This window comes from Erythrolamprus reginae, chromosome 9 (genome assembly GCF_031021105.1).
Source record: "Erythrolamprus reginae isolate rEryReg1 chromosome 9, rEryReg1.hap1, whole genome shotgun sequence".
NCBI lineage: Eukaryota > Metazoa > Chordata > Lepidosauria > Squamata > Dipsadidae > Erythrolamprus > Erythrolamprus reginae.
The window spans coordinates 9,133,246-9,157,111 of record NC_091958.1 but is presented as its reverse complement, the minus strand read 5'-3'; the positions used below and the strand labels follow the sequence as shown (position 1 = coordinate 9,157,111).

General features: G+C 40.6%; 1 protein-coding gene across 1 annotated transcript in view; it reads right to left on the bottom strand.

Annotated features, from left to right (window-relative positions):
* Nucleotides 1-7,179: 7,179 nt before the first annotated feature.
* Nucleotides 7,180-23,866, bottom strand: part of SHCBP1 (SHC binding and spindle associated 1) — a 35,600-nt gene continuing 18,913 nt past the window's right edge. Inside the window, exons 8-13 of the mRNA XM_070760265.1 lie at nucleotides 23,628-23,748; nucleotides 15,658-15,789; nucleotides 11,579-11,697; nucleotides 10,818-10,904; nucleotides 9,768-9,900; nucleotides 7,180-7,969 (exon numbers count right to left, since the gene is read on the bottom strand). Of these exons, the coding sequence (XP_070616366.1) occupies nucleotides 7,659-7,969; nucleotides 9,768-9,900; nucleotides 10,818-10,904; nucleotides 11,579-11,697; nucleotides 15,658-15,789; nucleotides 23,628-23,748 (903 nt within the window). The 3' untranslated portion in view covers nucleotides 7,180-7,658. The remainder of the gene's footprint in view (nucleotides 7,970-9,767; nucleotides 9,901-10,817; nucleotides 10,905-11,578; nucleotides 11,698-15,657; nucleotides 15,790-23,627; nucleotides 23,749-23,866) is intronic.

Sequence of the window (23,866 nt, the reverse complement as noted above, 5' to 3'; positions counted from 1 at the left end):
ATGTTGTAACTCCACCTTGAATTACCCATATGCCACCCTTGACATAGTCAATTATTCCCTAGAGTTAACAAACTACAGATTACTTCCTTTTTCCATACTAGTATTCTTGTCTTTTTCTTAATCTTCTAAAGCAGGCATCTAGCAAAGGCTCCAGATCTTCTTCCTCCTTCCTCCTTCCTCCTTCCTCCTCCTCTAAGTCAGACTCTACTGTCATTGGTGTATCTGCCATCTCTGGTGGTCCTTCAGGTTCATCCAAGTCTATTTCTCTCTCACTCTCACTCTCTGCATCAGCTGGCAACACCACTAGTCCAGGGTACCAAGATGGGCCTGGCTCATCCTTTTCAGAATCTATCATTATCAGAGGTGGACGAGGAGCACTCACAACAGAAGGATGGAAAGCTGGGTCAATCTTGAGCCGGTCAGGCTCAAGCTGCTGGCAGTGGGCAGAGTCAGCTTGCAATACTGCCTCCTAACCATTGTGCCACCACAGCTCTTGATGATGCAAAAGCCTAGGAGATTACCGCCTTCTCTTCGCCTTCTTCATTTCCAAAGCCACTTTTTAGAGAGACTTGGTTTGCAGAGAGAACAAGAAAGAGTAATTTGCAAGGGTCAATCATGCCACTGCTGAAGCAGAAGGGAGCCAAGCAAGAAGGAACACAAAAGTTTAACATATGCAAAAATATGTATATATATCAGAGACTGGTTCTAAGGCAAAAATACAGCATCAATTTGCTTCCTATAAAAACGTCCCCTCCCTTAATGCTCCTTGAGATGAATGATGGATCTGAGACTGTGCATTTAATTTAGAGAAAGGTTCATTCAGGGGAATCAATGTCAACCTCAAGGGTAATTGTACTAATTCAATGGGAAACAAGAAAAATCAGGTTTGTCAATCGCGCCGTCTCGTTGGATGGAGCCACTTCCTGCATTGTGTCTGAACGGATCTGTGGATGGAGGCAGATTTCCAGGGTTGACTATTTTAATATGTATTTATTTCTTAAATTGGTAAGCCGCCCATCTCGTTCTGCACGACAACTGTGGGCGACTTACAATTCAAATGACAAATATGACAATATTATGAAGGTTTGCAATGAAGAGACATTGTTTGCATGTTGCTCCCAACTTGGGGCTTCATTTTACCAACCTCGGAAAGATGGAAAGCACAAACCTTCCTGTAGGGCAGTGATGGCGAACCTATAGCACAGGTGCCACCGGTGGCACGCGGAGCCATAGCTGCTGGCACTCGAGCCATTGCCCTAGTTCAATTCCAACATGCATGGGTGTGCCGGCCAGCTGATTTTTGGCTCACACAGAGGCTCTGGAAGGGCATTTTTGACTTCCAGAGAGCCTCCGAGGAGATGGAAAAGGGCATTTCTACCCTCCCCAGCTCCAGGGAAGCCTTTGGAGCCTGGGTAGGGTGAAACATGAGCCTACTGGGCCCACCAGAAGTTGGGAAACAGGCCGTTTCCATCCTCCAGAAGGCCTCCGGGGGCCTGGAGAAGCTGTTTTCGCCCTCCCTAGGCATTGAATTATGGGTGTGGGCACTCGCACATCCACGATAGCATGCATCCACGCTCTTTTGGCACCCAAGGAAAAAAAGGTTCACCATCATTAAATAAGGTCCAAGAGGGAAGTGTTTTTAATAGGAAAGTGAACACAAGAACAAGGGGACACAATCTGAAGTTAGTTGGGGGAAAGATCAAAAGCAACATGAGAAAATATTATTTTACTGAAACAGTAGTAGATCCTTGGAACAAACTTCCAGCAGACGTGGTAGATAAATCCACAGTAACTGAATTTAAACATGCCTGGGATAAACATATATCCATTGTAAGATAAAATACAGGAAATAGTATAAGGGCAGACTAGATGGACCATGAGGTCTTTTTCTGCCGTCAGACTTCTATGTTTCTATCATTGTTCTAGATTGTCAAGGTCATCCTTTGTCTTTGCACTCCTCCACCTGCATGGAAGGAGATGCACTATAATCATAAGAGAAATCTAAGTGCTATTGCTGTCTTTTGTTCGGACCTTCCCACCGTCTTGACCTAAATATTCAACCTTGCCACAACCTTGTATCTATTTTGTGGAACTCTGGTGCGAAAACCCGCACTGAGCTGGTTATTTTGCGTGGAGCAAATTAGCATACAAGAGAGAAGCGCCTAAGCAAATCGTCCATTAATATGCGACTCGTGCTGTGAGCAAGTGTTAGAGTCCAGCTCTCGTTGGCAAATAGCTGGCAGATAAGATGACCTAATCACTATGCACATTAAGACATTTGTTTCATTAGGGGAGTCTAAAAATAAAGAGCTTACTTGTGGGAAGCGGCATAGATACTGAATCCATCAGTATGTAAGTGACAGGTATATTGTCATCAGTTCTTTCTTCCACCTCATTAAAATATCCATTTGGGACCAGAGAATCAGTTCCAAAATAAAATAGAGGGGAAAGTTATTTCATTGCATAGAGCCAAATATCTGAAAGTTCATTTTTCTGCCGCGCTTTATTGCTTTCCTAAGATCCAAGAGTCACTGCGACTGCAAATCAGGTTTACACAGAGGTGTAAACAGGTTCTAGAAGTTACTTTTTGTCGCCCTAAGAACCAGGTCGTAGTGTATGCCCAGTGAGTAAAAAAAATCACATCCAAAGCTTCAAGAAGAAGAAAGTAGACCAAGTTCGGTTTTCGTTTCATCAGATGAATTAAAAATAAAATAAGAGAAGAGCCAGAAATAGTAAGCGCTTCTTAAAATAAAACGAAGTAGAACTTTCAGTTCTCCAATATTGGCATTCTCCAGTCGTGTGAATTTCGATTCCCAGAATGTAATTAATGACCATGTTGGCCGAGGAATACTGGAAATTAGAAGCCCATGAATCTCCAAGGTATCCAGGTTGGAAGGCTGAATGAGATGTAGACTTTATTCCGTTCAATCAAGCGATCAGGGATTCCAATCTTTAAAAGTGCAGTCAATAAGATGCATGGCACGTACCGTTTTCTATATTCTCCAGTGGATATAACAAGATTCGGCAAACAACGGAGGAGCAAAGGAGATAAGGAATTTCCAGAGGGAGATTTCTATGGATGAATCAGAATAACAAGAGCTGAAAGGGACCTTGGGGGTCTTCTAGCCCAACCCTATTTTATACCATTTCAGACATGTGGCTTCTTAAAAACCTCCAGTGATGGAGCAACCACAACTTCTGGAGGGAAGCCAATGCGCTGGTGCAGGGGTAGGCAAAGTTGGCTCTTCTATGACATGTGGACTTCAACTCCCAGAATTCCTGTGCTAGCACGATTGGCTCAGGAATTCTGGGAGTTGAAGTCCACAAGTCATAGAAGAGCCAACTTTGCCTACCCCTGCGCTGGTGAATTGTTCTGTTAGTATATTTCTCCTTAGTTCTAGGTTGCTTCGCTCTTTGATAAGTTTCCACCCATTGTTTCTTGTCTTGCCTTCAGGTGCTTTGGAGAATAGCTTGACTCCCTCTTCTTTGTGGCAGACCCTTAGATATTGGAGCACTGCTATCATGTCACCCCTGGTCCTTTGTTTCACCAAACTAGCCATGCGCAGTTCACTTCAATCCAATATCAATCGCGTGGATGATTGGAAGTTAATTTCAGTTGATTTTTTTACAGGTTCTGCAAGCACAGTGCTGAGACTTTGGAAAATTCAATCTCCATTGTTAGGGGACTGGAGGTTAAAATATAGGAAGAACCGTTGCAGGAACTGGGTATGTCTAATTTAATTTAATTTTATTTATTTTGTCCAATACACAATGAGGGTTTTAGTGGGTATACATCTAAATACACATAGTAAAATACATGATGAAGGTTATAGAGGAGATACTCATAGTAAAATATATCTAAGAAATAATAGAAAAAAAGGTATAGTAGTAGAACCTATCAATGAAAGAATAGAAGAAGAGATATAGGAATAGAAGAAAGGTATAGGAGATATAGGAGAGCAATAGGACAGGGGACGGAAGGCACTCTAGTGCACTTGTACTCGCCCCTTACTGACCTCTTAGGAATCTGGAGAGGTCAACCGTAGATAATCTAAGGGTAAAGTGCTGGGGGTTTGGGGATGACACTATGGAGTCCGGTAATGAGTTCCACGCTTCGACAACTCAATTACTGAAGTCATATTTTTTAGTCAAGTTTGGGGCGGTTAATATTAAGTTTAAATCTGTTGTGTGCTCTTGTGTTGTTGTGGTTGAAGCTGAAGTAGTCGCCAACAGGCAGGACGTTGCAGCATATGATCTTGTGGGCAATACTTAGATCTTGTTTAAGGCGTCTTAGTTCTAAACTTTCTAGGCCCAGGATTGAAAGTCTAGTCTCATAGGGTAGTCTCTTTCGAGTGGAGGAGTGAAGGGCTCTTCTGGTGAAGTATCTTTGGACATTTTCAAGGGTGTTAATGTCTGAGGTGTGATATGGGTTCCAAACAGATGAGCTGTATTCGAGGATGGGTCTGGCCATGGGACCAAGGGACCAGGGGAGACTTGATAGCAGTGTTCCAATATTTCAGGGGTTGCCACAAAGACAAGGGACTCAAACCATCCTCCAAAGCCCCTGAGAATAAGAAGCAATGGGTAGCAATGGGATTATAAATCTTTCCATTCCCCACTATCTTATCAGAGCTGAAGAAGCTTCTTGGATGAGAAGCAAAACATCTTCAAAAGAAAAAACAAGAAAGTCCAGTTGCCCCTTGAAAAAAGCACCTTGGGACAACCATAGATGACTGGGAATCTCTACAGACCAACATATTTTTCAGAATATAAGATGCACCTTTTTCCTCCCTGAAAGAGGCTGATAATTTGGGTGCGTCTTATACTCTGAATGTAGCTTTTTTCCCCCAGCCCTAACTAGCTGCTAACAATCTTCCCAGCTCTTACCTTGCAGACTCTTTCATTGTTTCTCTTTGCAAAGAATGTTTTCCAAGCCCTAAGTCTTTGCAGGGTTTCTTCCCCCCCCCCCATTGTTCTCCTTGCTCCAAATGTTTCTTTCCAGCCCTAACCAGGTGCTAACCATGTTCCCAGCTCTTACCCGCTTGCAAGCTCCTTCATTGTTACTCTCTGCAAAGAATGTTTTCCAAACCCTGTCTTTGTAGGGGGTTTTTTTTCATTGCTTTACTTGCTCTGAATGTTTCTTTCCAGCCCTAACCAGGTATTAATAATATTCCCAGCTCTTACCAGCTTGCAAGCTCTTTCATTGTTACTCTGCAAAGAATGTTTTCCAAGCCCTAAGTCTTTGCAGGATTTTTTTTTCCATTGCTCTACTTGCTCAGGCTGTTTCTTTCCAGGTGCTAATGATGTTCCCAGCTCTTATTGGCTCGCAAGCTCTTTCATTGTTACTCTCTCCAAATAGTTTTTTAAAGCCCTAAAATAATGTACTGGCTAAGGATGCAAGCCAGATGAATACCTGGTAAACAGATTCTTTTCCTTATTATCCTCCCCAAAAACTAAGGTGCGTCTTATACTCCGAAAAATAAAGATTATCAGGAAAGACTTAATGAACTCAATCTGTATAGTCTGGAGGACAGAAGGAAAAGGGGGGACATGATCGAAACATTTAAATATGTTAAAGGGTTAAATAAGGTTCAGGAGGGAAGTGTTTTTAATAGGAAAGTGAACCCAAGAACAAGGGGACACAATCTGAAGTTAGTTGGGGGAAAGATCAGAAGCAACGTGAGAAAATATTATTTTACTGGAGGAGTAGTAGATGCTTGGGACAAACCTCCAGTAGACGTGGTTGGTAAATCCACAGGAACTAAATTTAAACATGCCTGGGATAAACATATATCCATTGTAAGATAAAATACAGGAAATAGTATAAGGGCAGACTAGATGGACCATGAGCTCTTTTTCTGCCGTCAGTCTTCTATGTTTCTATGTTTCTAAATACGGTAAATATTGTAGTACCTCAGCATGCTGCACTTTGGAAGACTTATCAACACAACCACGTAACTTTTCTGCTACAACCAATAGCATCTTCAAGTAATGCATCTTATTTAAACAGAGTAAGTAATTCTTGCATAGAAAAACATCCTGAACAAACATTGGCCTATTTTTAAGGGGTGGGCTGGTGAATTCCCCTCCAGTCCATATTAACACTGTTAGAAGATGAAGTCAGATTTTTCTGAAAGAGAAACCAACAGTCCACCTCTCTCAACAATTCACCTTTCTTGCAAATAACCGTATAGACAGGAGCAAATGGCGAGTCAATCCCAGCATTGATCACTTTTAACTTCTCTTATTTATCGAAGTTTCAAAGAGCCAACTTTCCGGACTTATTGATTTGTTATGAAGCAGCACTGAGAAGCATATCATCGCATAAAAATATTTTTATGTGCTGCTTCGCTGTGAAATAAATATCAATACATACCATGAACAAATAATAAAATCCTTTGGGAGGTGGGGAAAAGTAATAACAAAACGTCTGCTGTTAGAAAGATGAGAAGGGCTTGGGGATTTGCGTATATAATGATGGAGAAGTAGCTTATCCCTGCAAAACGTGGAAAGTTTGTGAGCTGTGAACAGGACCCAACCTAACGAATCAATACACGTTTGGATGTGCTACTCAGTTTCAACCACATCCATTGTAGGCTTGGTCAATCATATTCAACTAGGGATTTCAATGCTGGGCAGAGATAAAAGCAAAAATTTAAAGCCCTCCATGGCACTGGACCAGAATATCTCCGAGACCGCCTGCTGCCGCACGAATCCCAGCAACCGGTTAGGTCCCACAGAGTGGGCCTTCTCCGGGTCCCGTCAACTAAACAATGTCGGTTGGCGGGCCCCAGGGGAAGAGCCTTCTCTGTGGCGGCCCCGACCCTATGGAACCAACTCCCCCCGGAGATTAGAACTGCCCCTATTCTCCTTGCCTTTCGTAAGCTCCTTAAGACCCACCTTTGTCGTCAGGCATGGGGGAACTGAGACACCTCCCCCGGGCATATACAATTTATGAATGGTATGTTTGTATGTATGTTTGTTTAGAAAATGGGGTTTTTAAAGTATTTTTAAACTGTAATTTAGATTTGTTGTAAATTGTTTCACTTTGTTGTGAGCCGCCCTGAGTCTGCGGAGAGGGGCGGCATACAAATCTAAATAATAAATAAATAAATAATAAATAAAAATAACACAGTTTCCCACATGCCCAATCGAAAAGACAATAATGCAAGAGGACAATTTTGCTAAATATAAAGATTTACTCGACGTAACACACAGCCATGACTCAAAATACAAACGTTCAATTTTTACCTGCGGTCACGAGGTAGAAGGGTGGTGCCAACACTCTCCCTTAAAACGTAGCAGAGCTTTATTTTAATTTTTAAAACGAGGGGACCGACATTAGATATAAATAGTATCGTAATAAACAGACAGGCAGAGCCAATAAGGATGAAACTCCTTCCCATCGGGAGAGCTTTCGACTCTCAAGTTATGGCTTCGAAACTCACTCCAAACAACACAAAGGTTTCACTGCTGTGAAGCACACACCCAACTGCTGAAAAGGATACGGTGAAGCAAGAAATATAACCAGATTTAAATTAATTTAAAAGGAAAAAAAAAACAGGGATCAAGAGAGTTTTAGCTATTCTGGAAAGCATCAGTGCTTAGCTGCTGGTTGTTCTTGTTAAGTTGATAATAATAATACAATTTCGGAAAGTCTAATAAAGAAAGGTTCCGAAACACCCTTTCCCGTTACGCTTGAACTGGTTGCCCAGGATGGACACGAACATCTCCTGAGGCATCGGGCTGTCTGCCTCTGGCATCCCCAACTGGCCCAGTCTCTTTTGGCACAACTGGTTCTTCTTCAGCGAGGTGGCCCAAAGCTCCTTTGAAATCTGAAAGTTTCCCTCTCCATCATTGTCATCATCGTCCCTTCCGTAAAGATCCACTTCACCGCAACCCAATTCACGAGGACCTTCGCAGTTCTCAGCGGTGGCACCTTCAGCAGATGTGGTTTCTTTCGTTTGCTCTAAATCAGAAATAGCGACACCAAGTTGATTTTATGAGCTTATTGTCTATTTCAGCTTCAACTACAACAATACACGAGCACACAACAGATACAAAGTAAACTGCTCCAAACTCGACAGTAGGAAATACGACTTCAGCAACAGAGTAGTTAATGCATGGAACTCACTACCAGACTCTGTAGTATCATCAGCTAACCCCAAAAACTTTACACTGTTGACCTCACCCGATTCCTAAGAGGTCAGTAAGGGGCGTGCATAAGTGCACCAGCGTGCCTTCCGTCCCCTGTCCTAATGTTTCTCTATTTTTAGGGCCAATATAAACAGTGTTTATCTTTGTATACTACCAATGCGTAATTAACTGAATGAATGAATGAATGAATGAATGAATGAATGAATGAATGAATGAATAATGCCTTAATCTACAATGGATTGTGCTTAATACACCTTAGCTAATTTATACGACAAATGTGGCAACCTTGTTTATTCCTTTCCCTAATAGTATCAAACTGAATATAGACCTCACAGTATTGACAGTGCATAATTGATAGACTGGATTTTATCATGGATTTTATCTGTTATTTATCATTTTATCCTACAGGTTTTGATTGTGTATTCACTAGGCGTTTTTATTTGTTTCGGTCTATGACTGTAATAATACATTTGAAAAATTTGATTCATTTATCACACTGGGCCATAATACAGTTTGCTTGGTTCTGATTTTGTGCATGGGGGGGAATCCGACTGTTTATTTATTTATTTTATTGAGTGATTGATTTGGATTTCTATGCCGCCCTATTGCTCAAACTCAGACCTGCAGTATGAAATAATAATAATAATAATAATAATTAATAATAATAATTTATTAGATTTTTATGCCGCCCCTCTCCGAAGACTCGGGTTGGCTCACAACAATAATACAAAACAATGTTACAGTGGAACAAATCTAATATTAAAAGAGAAAAAGACATATAAAACCCTATCATTTAAAACCAAACAACACATACATACCAAACATAAAGTATAAAAGCCTGGGGAAGGTGTCTCAGTTTCCCCATGCCTGGCGATATAGGTGGGTCTTGAGTAGCTTACGAAAGACAAGGAGGATGGAAGCAGTTATTATCTCCAGGGGGAGTTGATTCCAGAGGGCCGGGGCCACCACAGAGAAGGCTCTTCCCCTGGGGCCCGCCAAACGACATTGTTTAGTCGACGGGACCCGGAGAAGACCAACTCTGTGGGACCTTATCGGTCGCTGGGGTTCGTGCGGTAGCAGGCGGTTCTGGAGGTACTCTGGTCCAGTGCCATATAGGGCTTTAAAGGTCCTAACCAACACTTTGAATTGTGACCGGAAACTGATCGGCAACCAGTGCAGGCCACGGAGTGTTGTAGAAACGTGGGCGAATCTGGGAAGCCCCACGATAGCTCTCGCGGCCGCATTCTGCATGATCTGAAGTTTCCGAACACTTTTCAAAGGTAGCCCCATGTAGAGCTTAGGCTACGTTGCAATCTGTACCATAGACCATGCCCTTTTTGCAAGTTTAATGGCAACGCTGATGGATTTCTCTTTCAACGAACCCTATAATCCCTTGCATCGTTGGGCAGTGAAGCGACTAAATGGACCTGAGCATTTACCGGCCGGCTGCCCTTCCCAATGCCTAAGCAGAGCTCGCAGCAGATATTTCTTTTCCCCTTTTTGTGCTTAGAGAGAGAAATATCTCCTGCTACCAAGGATCGAACTCACAGCCTCCTGATCACTTCTAGGCTCATTTGCCAGCTCTGTAAATAACATCTATAAAAACATACCTGATGTGTTTTCTGGGGTGATCTCATTAGCCTCTTTAGGTTTCACCAGCACCACACCATAGCCTTCATTATTGTGTATCACGTTGTTCTTCAGGGTTATCTTGGGAACGTCCAAATGCTCGTCGAAAAAGTTCTAAAGAGTTGCATGAGATTCATCCAGTTCAACGGTTATGAGAAGACTACGTTACAACTAATTTGCAGATGGAAAGCCAAAGGCTCTCATGCAATGACTTTATGGAGAGCAAAGAACCAATAACAAAGGCTAGACGATTCACCATCCTGCCAACATCTGCCATCCAGATGTTATCCAGAAGTACAGAAAGCAGCATCTGGAATTGTTCTCCTAATTTCCTAATCAGCTTTTTTGCAGTATTATGCAATGTTGTTTCACCAAATCTGAGCAGAAGCGATCCATGATCTAATCCTAGCTTGATGATGGAGGTTTATTGGGTGAGCTTGGGACAATTTCGCTCTCTCTCTCTTTCTCTCTCTCCCCAATTGACCTTCAGGTCTTTGGTGAGGATAAAAGAAGGAGAGATTCACCAAACACACTCTTTAGATCTCACAGGGAAATAACCTAATAAAAATTCTATCTTCCTACCAGCTGGGTTTGGGGTGGTTTTTTTTTCCTGCCTTTAGGTAAAGAAACAAAGTACTTTTTAAACTGCACAATGAATATCCAATCAATTCTCACTCATGGAATTTTACAAAGATTCCCATTTCCGTTTGCAATGCTTCTCAACTCTTGTGCAGAAGTGATAAAGTCGAGGGTACCGTAAAGAGTTACTACTATACGATGAAAAAGCAGAAACTTTTTACTCCACAAAACAAACAAAATACAATGACATCAGTTGGTTTGCAAAGGAGACAATTTGCTACGCTGCCATTCATGGTTCGTTGCACTTAATTTTTAAAAAATTAAATTCCTGGGGGGAAAAGACTGTTAAACAGGGGTGGAGGGGGTGAAATAGCTAAACAATCCTTTTCAACAATGGACTCAAGCCCAGTGAATTTCCTTTAAAGGTATTCAACTCTCCAGCTAGCACACACCTTGATCAGGATTCCCTCTTTGCAATGGTGTAGCCCATTTCCCACCAAAATGCAGGTGCTGCCTGGGTAGATTTCAATCCCAGAACCCTGAAATTTAAGAGGAGAAGAAATGGTTAAGAAGGTCAAAAACAGGAGATGCCATGTCCCCAAAAGGGACTTTTTCAAGCGTCTGTTGGAAACCTTCTTTTGTTTTGTTTTTTTCTTTAAAGACACTTCGCTTCTTGGACGAGAAGTAGAAAATGTCTTCAAGGAAAAACAAGAACCCATTCAATTTTGTCAATATCTCTTTGTAGGTGAGGTCTCCAGAACTGAACACAGTATTCCAAATGTGGTCTCACCAGCACTCTATATAGCGGGATCATAATCTCCCTCTTCCTGCTTGTTATACCTCTAGCTATGCAGCCAAGCATCCTACTTGCTTTCCCTACCGCCTGACTGCACTGTTCACCCATTTCGAGACTGTCAGAAATCCACCACCCCTAAATCCTTTTCTTCTGAAGTTTTTGCTAACACAGAACTGCCAATACAATACTCAGATTGAGGATTCCTTTTCCCCAAGTGCATTATTTTACATTTGGAAACATTAAACTGCAGTTTCCATTGCTTTGACCATTTATCTAGTAAAGCTAAATCATTTACCATATTACAGACGCCTCCAGGAATATCAACCCTATTGCACAAGAGGGAGTCAAACTATTCTCCAAAGCACTTTGTTGCTTTAGGAAGGAGGATAAGCGACGAATGCAAATACTTCTTCCTACCTTCGCCCCATAGAGGTCAGAATTCTTCATTAACAACTCGGCAGATTTTCGGACGGCAACGCCAGTTGTTTCACACTGCAACACACAGTTTTCCAAAGTAGTCCTTCCTTGATGAATACCTGCCAAAAAAACCCAGCGTGCTCTTGAATTTGTGGACGTTTGTACAAACAAGACTTAAAAGTGACAATAAACAAGGAATTCCGAAATGCTTCAGCAAAAACATCTTTGTCAGGTACCTCAATTCAATTTAAGTCAACCCAAGGCTGATTTGCACAAAGACATCCCGTCCATTGGATGATTGGTCTCAAGACACAAAAGCCCCAAAGTGCATTTTGAGTTTTACAAACTGGCAGTGGAATAGCTTGCCTCCAGAAGCTGTAAATGCTGCAACACTGGAAGTTTTTAAGCAGATTTGATTTGATTTGATTGATTTATTAGATTTGTATGCCGCCTGCCAAGTTTTGTACTGTGGGAAAAGTATTAGTATCACTTTATAAGGCCTTGGTAAGGTCACACTTGGAATAAAGCATTCGGTTTTGGTCGCCATGATACAAAATGGATGTTGAGACTCTAGAACAGTGGTTCTCAACCTTTCTAATGCCTGAAGTAGTGTTCTTGTTTCCTGCCTAAGAGGAAGGTTGGACTAGAAGACCTCCAAGGTCCCTTCCAACTCTTATTATTATTAAAGCTTTATAGAGTGGTATTAGTAACTCCCTAGTCCTAGATCATATCCCTCTGTTAATGCAACTCAGGATTGTATTGGCCTTTTTAGCTGCCGCTGCACATTGCTGGCTCATATTTAGTTGGTTGTCCACCAAGACTCCAAGACCCTAGATGACCTGCAAGGTCCCTTCCAACTCTGTTAATCTGTTAAATCTTTAATCTGCATGAGGCTGGTTGCCCAACACTTCAGAGAACACCAAAGATGGAGAACGGAACCCTTGAGAACAAAGAAGCATTTCGTGGAGAAGTTTTAGACCAACTCTGATTTTCGCGCATCCAAATTGCGGCAGCTAACACTTACTTTTCTTGAAAAGGACACAATTGTATAAATTTACCCTGTTAAAGAATATATTACGGACAAGCAATTAATAACTTTCTCCAAGGATGGCTCAAGCACCCCCTCCCCAATTATTACTTTTTTATTTCTTTTGGTGGAGTGAATATATTTTCACATAAAAGGTGCTGAAATTATCTTGCTAGCCCATGGAGCATTTGTTATTCAAATCCACATCTCAGATGATGAAGTGTTAATTATCACCTTCTTCAAAAGAGCAGAAGGACAACAGGGAAGGAAAATTCATCGAAATTCGAGGGGGGGGAGGGGGGGGAGAGAAAAGAGGACAGGAGAGGCGGGAGGTCCGGATTAGGAAACGAAGTCTTTAAAAGAAACTTTGAAACATCAGAACTTTAAAGGAAAGTCATCTCGTTTGTCTGTTTTAGCAAGACACGTAAAATCGATATTAGTAACATGGAAAGAAATGAACGGGGAAAGAGGAATGCAATAAAATTGGAACAATGGATACCCCAAAGCTGTTAATGTTGAATGTTATAATCAAGAAGCAGTGGTTATCCAAAGGATGCGATCCTCAAATATGCTTCTCTGTTTTATCTTCTCTGAGATACTGGTAGGTTGTTTGCTTGCAAGTGCTTTGTTACCTGAGTAAGTAACACCGTGAGTACCTGGTTGCAAACAAACAGCCAGGCTCAGAGAACATCAAGGGCTCCACCATCCAACCCTGAGTTAAATATATCATCTACCCTTGAAATATTTCTCTGTATCCAAAAGAAAGCCTGCTTTCAGACAACCAGTCTAGTTTTGATAACTACCAGCCAATGCATTTCTACAATATGCTAAACTTGTTTGGTCTTCCCCTCGATCACATTTTCTATAGCAGGGGTCTGCAAACCTTGGCAGCTTTAAGACTTGTGGACTTCAACTCCCAAAGCTGGCTGAGGAATTCTGGGAGTTGAAGTCCACAAGTCTTAAAGCTGCCAAGGTTGGAGAGCCATCTTCTATAGTAATAGTAATAGTAGTAGTAGTAGTAGTAGTAGTAATAATAATAATAATAATAATAATAATAATAATAATAATAATAATGAGAAGGAGGAGAAGGAGAAGGAGAAGAAGAAGAAGAAGAAGAAGAAGAAGAAGAAGAAGAAGAAGAAGAAGAAGAAGAAGAAGAAGTAGAAGAAGAAATTTATTGTCATTGTCAAAAACAACGAATTGTCATTGGCAACAAAAGTCGTGTGACACCCAGAGACCAGTCCCACCATACATAAAATCAGAATAGGTAAATTTAAAAATAGAATAAAAAATAGAATAAATGTCCCACCCACTACAAAATTCCCCACCCTGAACCACTCAACCATCTACATGACAAACCGAGTAATATTGTCCAACAGTTGACTGATGGTGACCCTTTAGTTCATTGTTAAGTGCAAGTATAGCTCTGGGATAAAAACTATTCAGGAAACGTGTGGTCTGAGTTCTAGTTGTTCTGTATCTTCTGCCAGAAGGCAACAGTTCAAAGAGATTGTAAGCAGGATGAGAAGTATTGGGTGAAGCTATAGAGAGGAATAGTTTCATATATTCTGCTTACTTATAGCTCTACCAAAGAAAGTTGGAAGTTGTTCTTTTTTCCAGTTTTTCTCCCCCCCGCCTTCCTTGCAGTTTTTTCCTCAGCCTTTTCTTCTCCCAAACCTGTTTATTTTTTAAACTTTGCAATTTTTTTTGTAAAATTGTTAATTAGGTCAACTAGTTTTGTGCCTTGAGCAAACCCAACGATGGAGTCAATTCATGGCTCAGTGCATTCTGTTCATAAGAGAAGTCAGCAATCAATGGAAAGCTGCCAGTGAGTGTTGCTTGGGCACTTATTCTCTTTTGTCACAGGTTAGCCAGCAAAACAGAACACCTGGTAATAGACCCATGGTGGCACTGTGAATGCAGTATTGCAGACTAACTCTGTTCACTGCCAGTTCAATCCTGACGGGCTCAAAGTTGAACTCAGCCTTCCATCCTTCCGAGGTGGGTAAAGTGAGGACCCAGATTGTTGGGGGCAAAAAGCTGACTCCCTAAACCACTTAACAGAGAACCGTAAAAGGACCACGGAGCGGTTTATACCTTTAGAACCGTCTTCTGCCGCACGAATCCCAGCGACCAATTAGGTCCCACAGAGTCGGCCTTCTCTGAGTCCCGTCGACTAAACAATGCCGTCTGGCAGGCCCCAGGAGAAGAGCCTTCTCTGTGGCGGCCCCGGCCCTCTGGAATCAAATCCCCCCCCCCCGGAGGTTAGAACTGCCCGCACCCTCCTTGCCTTTCGTAAGTTACTGAAGACCCACCTATGTCGCCAGGCATGGGGAAATTGAGCCCCTGGGTTGATATTATTTATGTATAGTATGAGTGTGTTGCATGGTTTGAATAACGGGTTTTTAGATGTCTTTTAAATAAATTAGATTTGCTACATTGCAGCTATTGTTGTGAGCCCCTCCACGTTTTCGGAGAGGGGTGGCATACAAATCTAATAAATTATTATTATTATTATTATTATTATTATTATTATCATTATTATCGCTACAGAGCACTGCACACCAAGACAACTAGACACAAGAACAGTTTTTTTCCGAACGCCATCACTCTACTAAACAAATAATTCCCTCAACACTGTCAGACTTGCTACTAAATCTGCACTTCTATTCTACTAGTTTTTCTCATCATTCCTATCACCCATTTCCTCCCATGTTGACTGTATGACTGTAACTTGTTGCCTATATCCTAAGATTTTTATTAATATTGCTTCTTCATTGCTTATTTGACCCCTATGACAATCATTAAGTGTTGTACCACATGATTCTTGACAAATGTATATTTTATTTTATGTACGCTGAGAGCATATGCACCAAGACAAATTCCTTGTGGGTCCAATTATACTTGGCCAATAAAAATTCTATTATCATTATTATATATGTCTACATATTATTGCTATCAGACACAACGTTGCATCTTGGAACATCCATTGATTGTATATGCCTCATTTGACTCGGGAAAGTCAACAGGCCAGTTCAGGAAAAAGACTTACTCAGAATGCCTTTCTCCGTATCATGTTGGATGAGCTTCAAGTTAGAGATTTTCACATCCTTTCCGGTACATTCAACGAAAGCATGTGACTTCCCTTGCTTTTCTATCACGATGTCATCCGGCATTCCATAGCCTTGGAAAAAAAATAAAAAATAAAGAGTGAGCATCTTTTTGTAGCTTAGAAACATAGAAGATTGATGGCAGAAAAAAAAACCCTCATGGTCCATCTAGTCTGCCCTCCTGTATTTTATCTTAGGATGGATCCCAGGCATGTTTAAATTCAGTTCCTGGGGATTTACCAACCACGTCTGCTGGAAGTTTGTTCCAAGCATCTACTACTCTTTCAGTAAAATAATATTTTCCCATGTTGCTTCTAATCTTTCCCCCAACTAAATTCAGATTGTGCCTTGCTCTTGTGTTCACTTTCCTATTAAAAACACTTCCTTCCTGGACCTTATTTAACCCTTTGACATATTTAAATGTTTCAATCATGTCCCCCCTTTTCCTTCTGTCCTCCAGACTATACAGATTGAGTTCGTTAAGTCTTTCCTGATACGTTTTATGCTTAAGACCTTCCACCATTCTTGTAGCCCGTCTTTGGACCCGTTCAATTTTGTCCATATCTTTCTGTAGGTGAGGTCTCCAGAACTGAACACAGTGTTCCAACTGTGGTCTCACCAGCGCTCTATACAGTGGGGTCACAATCTCCCTTTTCCTGCTTGTTATACCTCTACCTATGCAACCAAGCATTCTGGAGAATAATCTCTTGCTTTCCCAGAGATCTCCAGAGACAATAGGTTCTTCCCTAGAGAAATACTCTCTCTGGCGGCTGGGAAATGCCAGACAGCCCTAGCTCTGGCTCTGCTTTTAACACAAAGCATTCATCAGAGCCTTCGTCAGACTCCATGGTTCCTCCCCAATATCCTAATTGTCTGAGTCTTGCCACACTCCACTGAAAGCTGGGGGAGGCCCCAACAGATAGATAGATTGATTTATTTGTTTCTTTCTTTCTTTCTTTCTTTCTTTCTTTTTCTTTCTTACTTACACAATGACTCTTCTTTTTTTTTTGCAGCCAATTAATTTTTTGCAGTCAAAAGTTCAGGAAGCACTATTACAACTTCCCAAATTTATTGGAACCTGCATTCTTGACTAAACAAGCAACTCTCCTTTAATCTGTGCAGCATTACTTATCTACTTAAAGCATTGTTTTAAGGAAGGTGTTGTTTTGTACCACTTAGGAATGTTAAAAAGGCTTCCCGTCTCTTGAACGAGCTTTCTTCGAATTGATATTCTCCAGATGTGCCCAGGTACGGCTCATACTATCTCCAACTTTAACGCAGTGCGCCTTGAAGGTACACACCGGCTTAAAGATAATCCCTCCAAGCAAATAAGGTAAGATGAGCTGGGGGGAGAAAGATACCTTTTAAAGAAGCAACATCTTTTCCCTGGGCTCACCCAATGGCCATGCAATCCCAGGAAAAACACAGATAAGGAGGTGCCAAACAGGCTGCGATAAGGCATTTTTGACACACCATAGGCATGTGGATGGAATCTCCTTAGCTCAATGCATAAGCCTTGCTACAAAGCTCAAAGTCTACCCAGCAGTAGTGCTAACTACCTTGTTGTATGCCAGTGAGACTTGGACTGTGTACAGGAGACGTGCTATGCAATTGAACCACTTGCACATGACCTGCCTCCTTGGAATAGTGAGGATCTGGGGGCAGGTTAAGATGCCTGGGAAGTGCTGAGATGAGCAACAAAGAGGATTAGGGGGCTGAAGGCTAAAACATATGAAGAACGGTTGCTGGAATTGGGTACCGTATATCTAATATGATGAAAAGAAGGACCCAGGGTGACATGGTCTCGAGTCTACGGAGAGGGGCGGCATACAAATCTAAATAATAATAATAATAATAATAATAATAATAATAATAATAATAATAATAATAATAATAGCAGTGTTCCAATATCTCAGGGGTTGCCACAAAGAAGAGGGAGTCAAATTATTCTCCAAAGAGGACAGAACAAGAAGCAATGGGTAGAAACTAATTAAGGAGAGAAGCAACTTAGAACTAAAGAGAAATTCCCTGACAGTTAGAACAGCTTGCCTCCAGAAGTTGTGAATGATCCAACACTGGACGTTTTAAAGAAGAGGTTGGTTAACTATTTGTCTGAAATAGTATAAGGTTTCCTGCCTGAACAGGGGGTTGACCAGAAGACCTCCAAGGTCCCTTCCAACTCTGTTAGTCTAGTCTAGTCTAAAGTTTAATAAATAAATACATGAATGTTATGCAATATCTATCTATCTCTATCTATTCTATCATGTATCTATCTATTCTATCATCTATCATCTATCTATCTATCTATCTATCTATCTATTCTATCATCTATCTATCTATTCTATCATCTATCTATCTATCTATCTATCTATCTATTCTATCATCTATCTATTCTATCATCTATCTATCTATCTATCTATTCTATCATGTATCTATCTATTCTATCATCTATCTATCTATCTATTCTATCATCTATCTATCTATCTGTATCTATCTATCTATTCTATCATCTATCTATCTATCTATCTATCTATTCTATCATGTATCTATCTATTCTATCATCTATCTATCTATCTATCTATCTATTCTATCATCTATCTATCTATTCTATCTATCTATCTATCTACCTACCTACCTACCTACCTACCTAATCTAATCTATCTATCTATCTATCTATCTATCTATCTATCTATCTATCTATCATCTATTGGATTTATGTACCGCCCCTCTCCGAGGATGTGGGGCAGCTTACAACAAAACCCACAAATACAATAGCTAAATCCATTTAAATTACACACTAAACAAACAATCTAAAATCCCCAGCTGTGTTAAAAATCAGTCATACCCATTCAAACAATAGCCATACAAACATTCGTCGGCCAGGGCAGCTGAGATCTAATCGTCCCAAGCCTACTCCTAGTTTAGGACTGCTTTTCTTTCCATTGTCTTGAAATGGATGGAATTGAATGTTTTGTCATGACAAAGCATCTACTTGATCCCACTGTAACACCACATCACGATTCAGATCTCCTATTTATAAACGTCTACATCATTTAAAAGGAAAGGTCTGCTGTTTTAAGTCCTTAACACCACTGCTTTTTTTTTTCAAGAGCCAGGCTAAGTTAACTCAGTAATCCGCTATTGTTTACTCCAAACCACTTAAAAGAAATTTATGTGCATGTAAAGCTTTTATGGCCTGTCACTAGCATAACGACATGGCAACCAGGGATATAGATACCATCAACGTCATGGCATATATTTTTTCTGTCTTTTTTCAGCATCTCTAAACTCAAGAGATGGATCGAATGAAGAGATGCACGATAAAGCTGTCAAAAAATGTTTGAGCTGCCTTGTAAAAGTTAGGATTTAATTAAGATTGCACAGACACGTATACGGCTCAATGCTAGGGACCATGCAAAATATTTAAACTTTCAAATACAGTGGTATCTCTATTTAAACTTTAAAACTTAATTCGTTCCGTGACCAGGTTCTCAAGTAGAAAAGTTTGTAGGAAGAAGCAATTTTTCCCATAGGAATCAATGTAAAAACAAATAATGCGTGCGATTGGGGAAACCATAGGGAAGGTGGACGCCCTATTTCCTCCCAGGAGATTCCTAGAGAGGCTCCATGGAGGCTTCTCCCCGCCTTTTCCGGCCCCGTTTCCTCCCAGGAGATTCCTAGAGCGGCCCCACCAAGGCTTCTCCCTGCCTTTTCCAGTTACAGTTTCGGAGGCTCGGGTTCATAAGTGGAAAATGGTTCGTGAGAAGAGACAAAAAATCTTTAACACCCGGTTTGTATCTAGAAAAGCGTTCTTAGGTAGATGTGCCACTGTAGTTTTAGTACAGTCGCGGAGAGGGGCGGAGAGGGGCGGCATACAAATCTAAATAATAAATAAATAAATAAAATAAATAGTAGTTCTGCATTGATGCATGAAAAGAACATTCGCATATCTACATTTCATCATAGTACTCTCATTCAATCATTATTTATTTAGTAATTTATTTATTTTATTTATTTATTTATTAGATTTGTATGCCGCCCCTCTCCGCAGACTCGGGGCGGCTCACAAATTCTTTAACACAATAATTGATAGAGTTATACATTCCTATTCACATATGCATATAATTATGTTTTACTTTTTACACATTTACATCTTTCATACTAATTTTAAGAGTTATCCAAGATCTTGCTATTTGTATTCCTTAATTCAATTTTGTGCCACTGTTCCCACTGTTCACAATATTCTGATTCCTTTTGACCTCTTAGTTCCAATGTAAGTCTGTCCATCTCGGAACAATCATAAATTCACAAGATAACTGATGTGTACCAGAATAAAATGGATAAATAATTAGGACATTTTGATTACGAATGTGGCTACTGATATTATATTGAATTATATTTTAATTTGAGGTATGTGAATTTGAATCTCTGTAAGGTGTGGAAAAACAATTTTAAAATTATCAGGAAAGGTATCAGGAAAGACTTAATGAACTCAATCTGCATAGTCTGGAGGACAGAAGGAAAAGGGGGGACATGATCGAAACATTTAAATATGTTAAAGGGTTAAATAAGGTTCAGGAGGGAAGTGTTTTTAATAGGAAAGTGAACACAAGAACAAGGGGGCACAATCTGAAGTTAGTTGGGGGAAAGATCAAAAGCAACACGAGAAAATATTATTTTACTGAAAGAGTAGTAGATCCTTGGAACAAACTTCCAGCAGACGTGGTTGATAAATCCACAGTAACTGAATTTAAACATGCCTGGGATAAACATATATCCATCCTTAGATAAAATACCAAAAATAGTATAAGGGCAGACTTGATGAATCAAGAGGTCTTTTTCTGCCGTCAGTCTTCTATGTTTCTATTATACACACACACACCCCACAAAATTATTTATTATTGCCTTTTTGGGGAGGCGGTGGGGCTCTCCTTATTTTTCCAAAATTGGGCAAACGTAATCCTAGCTGCAGTCATTATATGCATTAATGGCACTTTTAATACACTTTGCTCCCAATTTGCCTGACCTCTCCGACGGGGAGGCGATTTGTCACCGATACCACCTGGTGGGCCCAAACCAGCTTATCCTTCACCCCTATGGATAAATGAAATTTATTGCAACTCCGTCTCCTGCAGGGGGTTCGGCAGACCAGCGGTGGATATCTGCCTAAATCAAATGCCTTGGAGAGGAGGGGAAATAGAGGGGAAAGCAGGGAGACCGTCGTAAAAACCAATGTAAAAAAAGGAGGGGGAAGAAAAAAAAAAGATGACTGGCAGAGAGAAGAGGCAGGCGGGGGAAATTAGAACCCAAACAGCAGGAAATTAAAACACACACTCACACCAAAAAAAAAAAAATCCCTTCGGCTCTTCTTCCCCCCCCCCCCTCTCCCCCAATCACAGAGTTTTGACAAGATAAAGAATGAACTTTCAACAAAAGCCGTCTACGGAAAGCCTGGAGAATGGAGAAGAGCAATAGACATGCCTGTTATGTTAACAATGAATGGCAGACCTCAAATTTCTTCCTGCAGACAGATAAGGGAGCTCAGCCTATCGCTCCAGTTTCTTTCTTTCCTTCTTTCTTTCTTTCTTTCTTTCCTTTCCTTTCCCTTTCTTTCTTTCTTTCTTTCTTTCTTTCTAGAAACATAGAAACATAGAAGACTGACGGCAGAAAAAGACCTCCTGGTCCATCTAGTCTGCCCTTATACTATTTCCTGTATTTTATCTTACGATGGATATATATGTTTATCCCAGGCATGTTTAAATTCAGTTACTGTGGATTTACCAACCACGTCTGCTGGAAGTTTGTTCCAAGCATCTACTACTCTTTCAGTAAAATAATATTTTCTCATGTTACCCAACTAACCTCAGATTGTGACCCCTTGTTCTTGTGTTCACTTTCCACTTTCCTATTAAAAACATGCCTGGGATAAACATATATCCATCCTAAGATAAAATACAGGAAATAGTATAAGGGCAGACTAGATGGACCAGGCGGTCTTTTTCTGCCGTCAGTCTTCTATGTTTCTATGTTTCTAATTGGTGCTGCCAATTAAATAACAGAATATGGAATACTAGGAAAAAAGTAGTTTAATGATATGAAAAAGTTTGATCGGCACAAAATGGGCCTTAGAGTTAAGAGTTTTATCCCACTTTGCATTCAGAGCCTCCATCTCATTCTCAGGATAACTGCACTATAGTGTCAATATAAAAACGTCACTTATGCAAACAAACCACCAACATTAAATAATAGGTTATTTTACCTTCATGCTTTGAATTGCTGTAAAATAATATCTGAATTTGTTTATATTTCCTTCTTTGCTTCCTGCACTTTACTTCTCTTATTTTTTCCTACCTCTTCCTTTTTTTAATCCTACATTAATAGTCCTTGTTCAATTTTATCTTTCATCTTAAAATATATAGGAATATACATTTGTGTATATAGATATTAATTCAAATGGGACATCCAGCTGAAAGATATAAATGAGAGGGGTGAACATTTAACCTGTGGTGGAACTACTGCTCATTTGAAATAAAAATCATAAGAATAGGACCACTTTATAATGTCTGGTAAGACCACACCCTTGGACTATTGTATCCAGTTTTGGTTGCTATGATGTGAAAAAGATTTTAGAGACTCTGGAAAGAGTGAAGAGCAGAGCAGCAAAGATCATTAGAGGGCAGGAGGCTAAAACTGATGAAAAATGGCTATTGGAATTGAGTATGACAAGTTTGATGAAAAGAAGGACCAAGGGAGACGTGATAGCAGTGTTCCAATATCTCATGGGTTGCCGCAAAGAAGAGGGACTCAAACTATTCTCCAAAGCAGCTGAGGGTAGAACACGAAGCAATAGGTGGAGACTAACCAAGGAAAGAAGCAACTTAGAACTAAGGAGAAATTTCCTGATAGTTACAATTGATCAGTGGAACAGCTTGCCTCCAATAGTTGTGAATGCTCCAGCACTGGAGGTTTTTAAGAAGATGTTGGATTTGTCTGAAATGCTATAAGATTTCCTGCCTAAGCAGGGGTTGGACTAGAAGACCTCCAAGGTCCCTTCCAACTACAGGGTGTGTACCAAAAGTAATGCAATTATTATAGTAGATCCTTGGAACAAACTTCCAGCAGACGTGGTTGGTAAATCCACAGTAACTGAATTTAAACATGCCTAGGATAAACATATATCCATTGTAAGATAAAATACAGGAAATAGTATAAGGGCAGACTAGATGGACCATGAGGTCTTTTTCTGCCGTCAGTCTTCTATGTTCCTATGTTCCTATTATTTTTTTAAGTAATTTATCGAACAGATTTGCACAAACACTTAAAATTCTTCAAAGTACTGTCCTTGGGCTTCTACACATTTTTTCCAGCGACTCTGCCATGACCAGTAGGCATCCTGGAAGGCGTCTTCGGGGACCTCCCGCAAGGCCTTCATCACGGCTGATTGGATCTCTTCTATGGATGCCACAACACGCTATGAGTCCGTGAGTTCCTGGCCAAACTCCAGGTACCAATGCTGCCCTCCCCCCAATAGTCCTGACGTCACGCCAGCAGACTTCCTTTTGTTTCCAGCCCTGAAAGGAACCCGTTTTTCATCCATAGAAGAGATCCAATCAACCGTGACAAAGACCCTGTAAGAGGTCCCCAAAGACGCCTTCCAGGGCCCGTACTGGTCATGGCAGAGTCGCTGGAGAAAATGTGTAGAGGCCCAAGGACAGCACTTTGAAGAATTTTAAGTGTTTGTGTAAATCTGTTCAATAAATTACAATAAAGAATTGCATTACTTTTGGAACGCACCCTCTATGTTATTCTGAATATCTGTACTGTGGGAATTCTCCCATCCAAGAAAAAAGGGATTTCTCTCCCTTTAAGAGAGGAAAGTTAAAAATAGACCCGTCTCCACTGAAATACTTACCTTCTAGTGCAACAGAATCAGCGATAGGCAATGCTCCTTCAATAATGTAATGGCCGGGACAAATTATGACTCGGTCTCCTTCGTAGCAAGCATCCAAAGCAGACTGTGGATCGTCGTGGAACTAAGAAAGAACACACAGAATGATGAAAGCTGGCAAACCCAACATTGTGGGGCTATGCATATCAAAAAGAGAAGAACAAATGGATAGGAACAACAGACAAAGAATGAACTTGGACTGT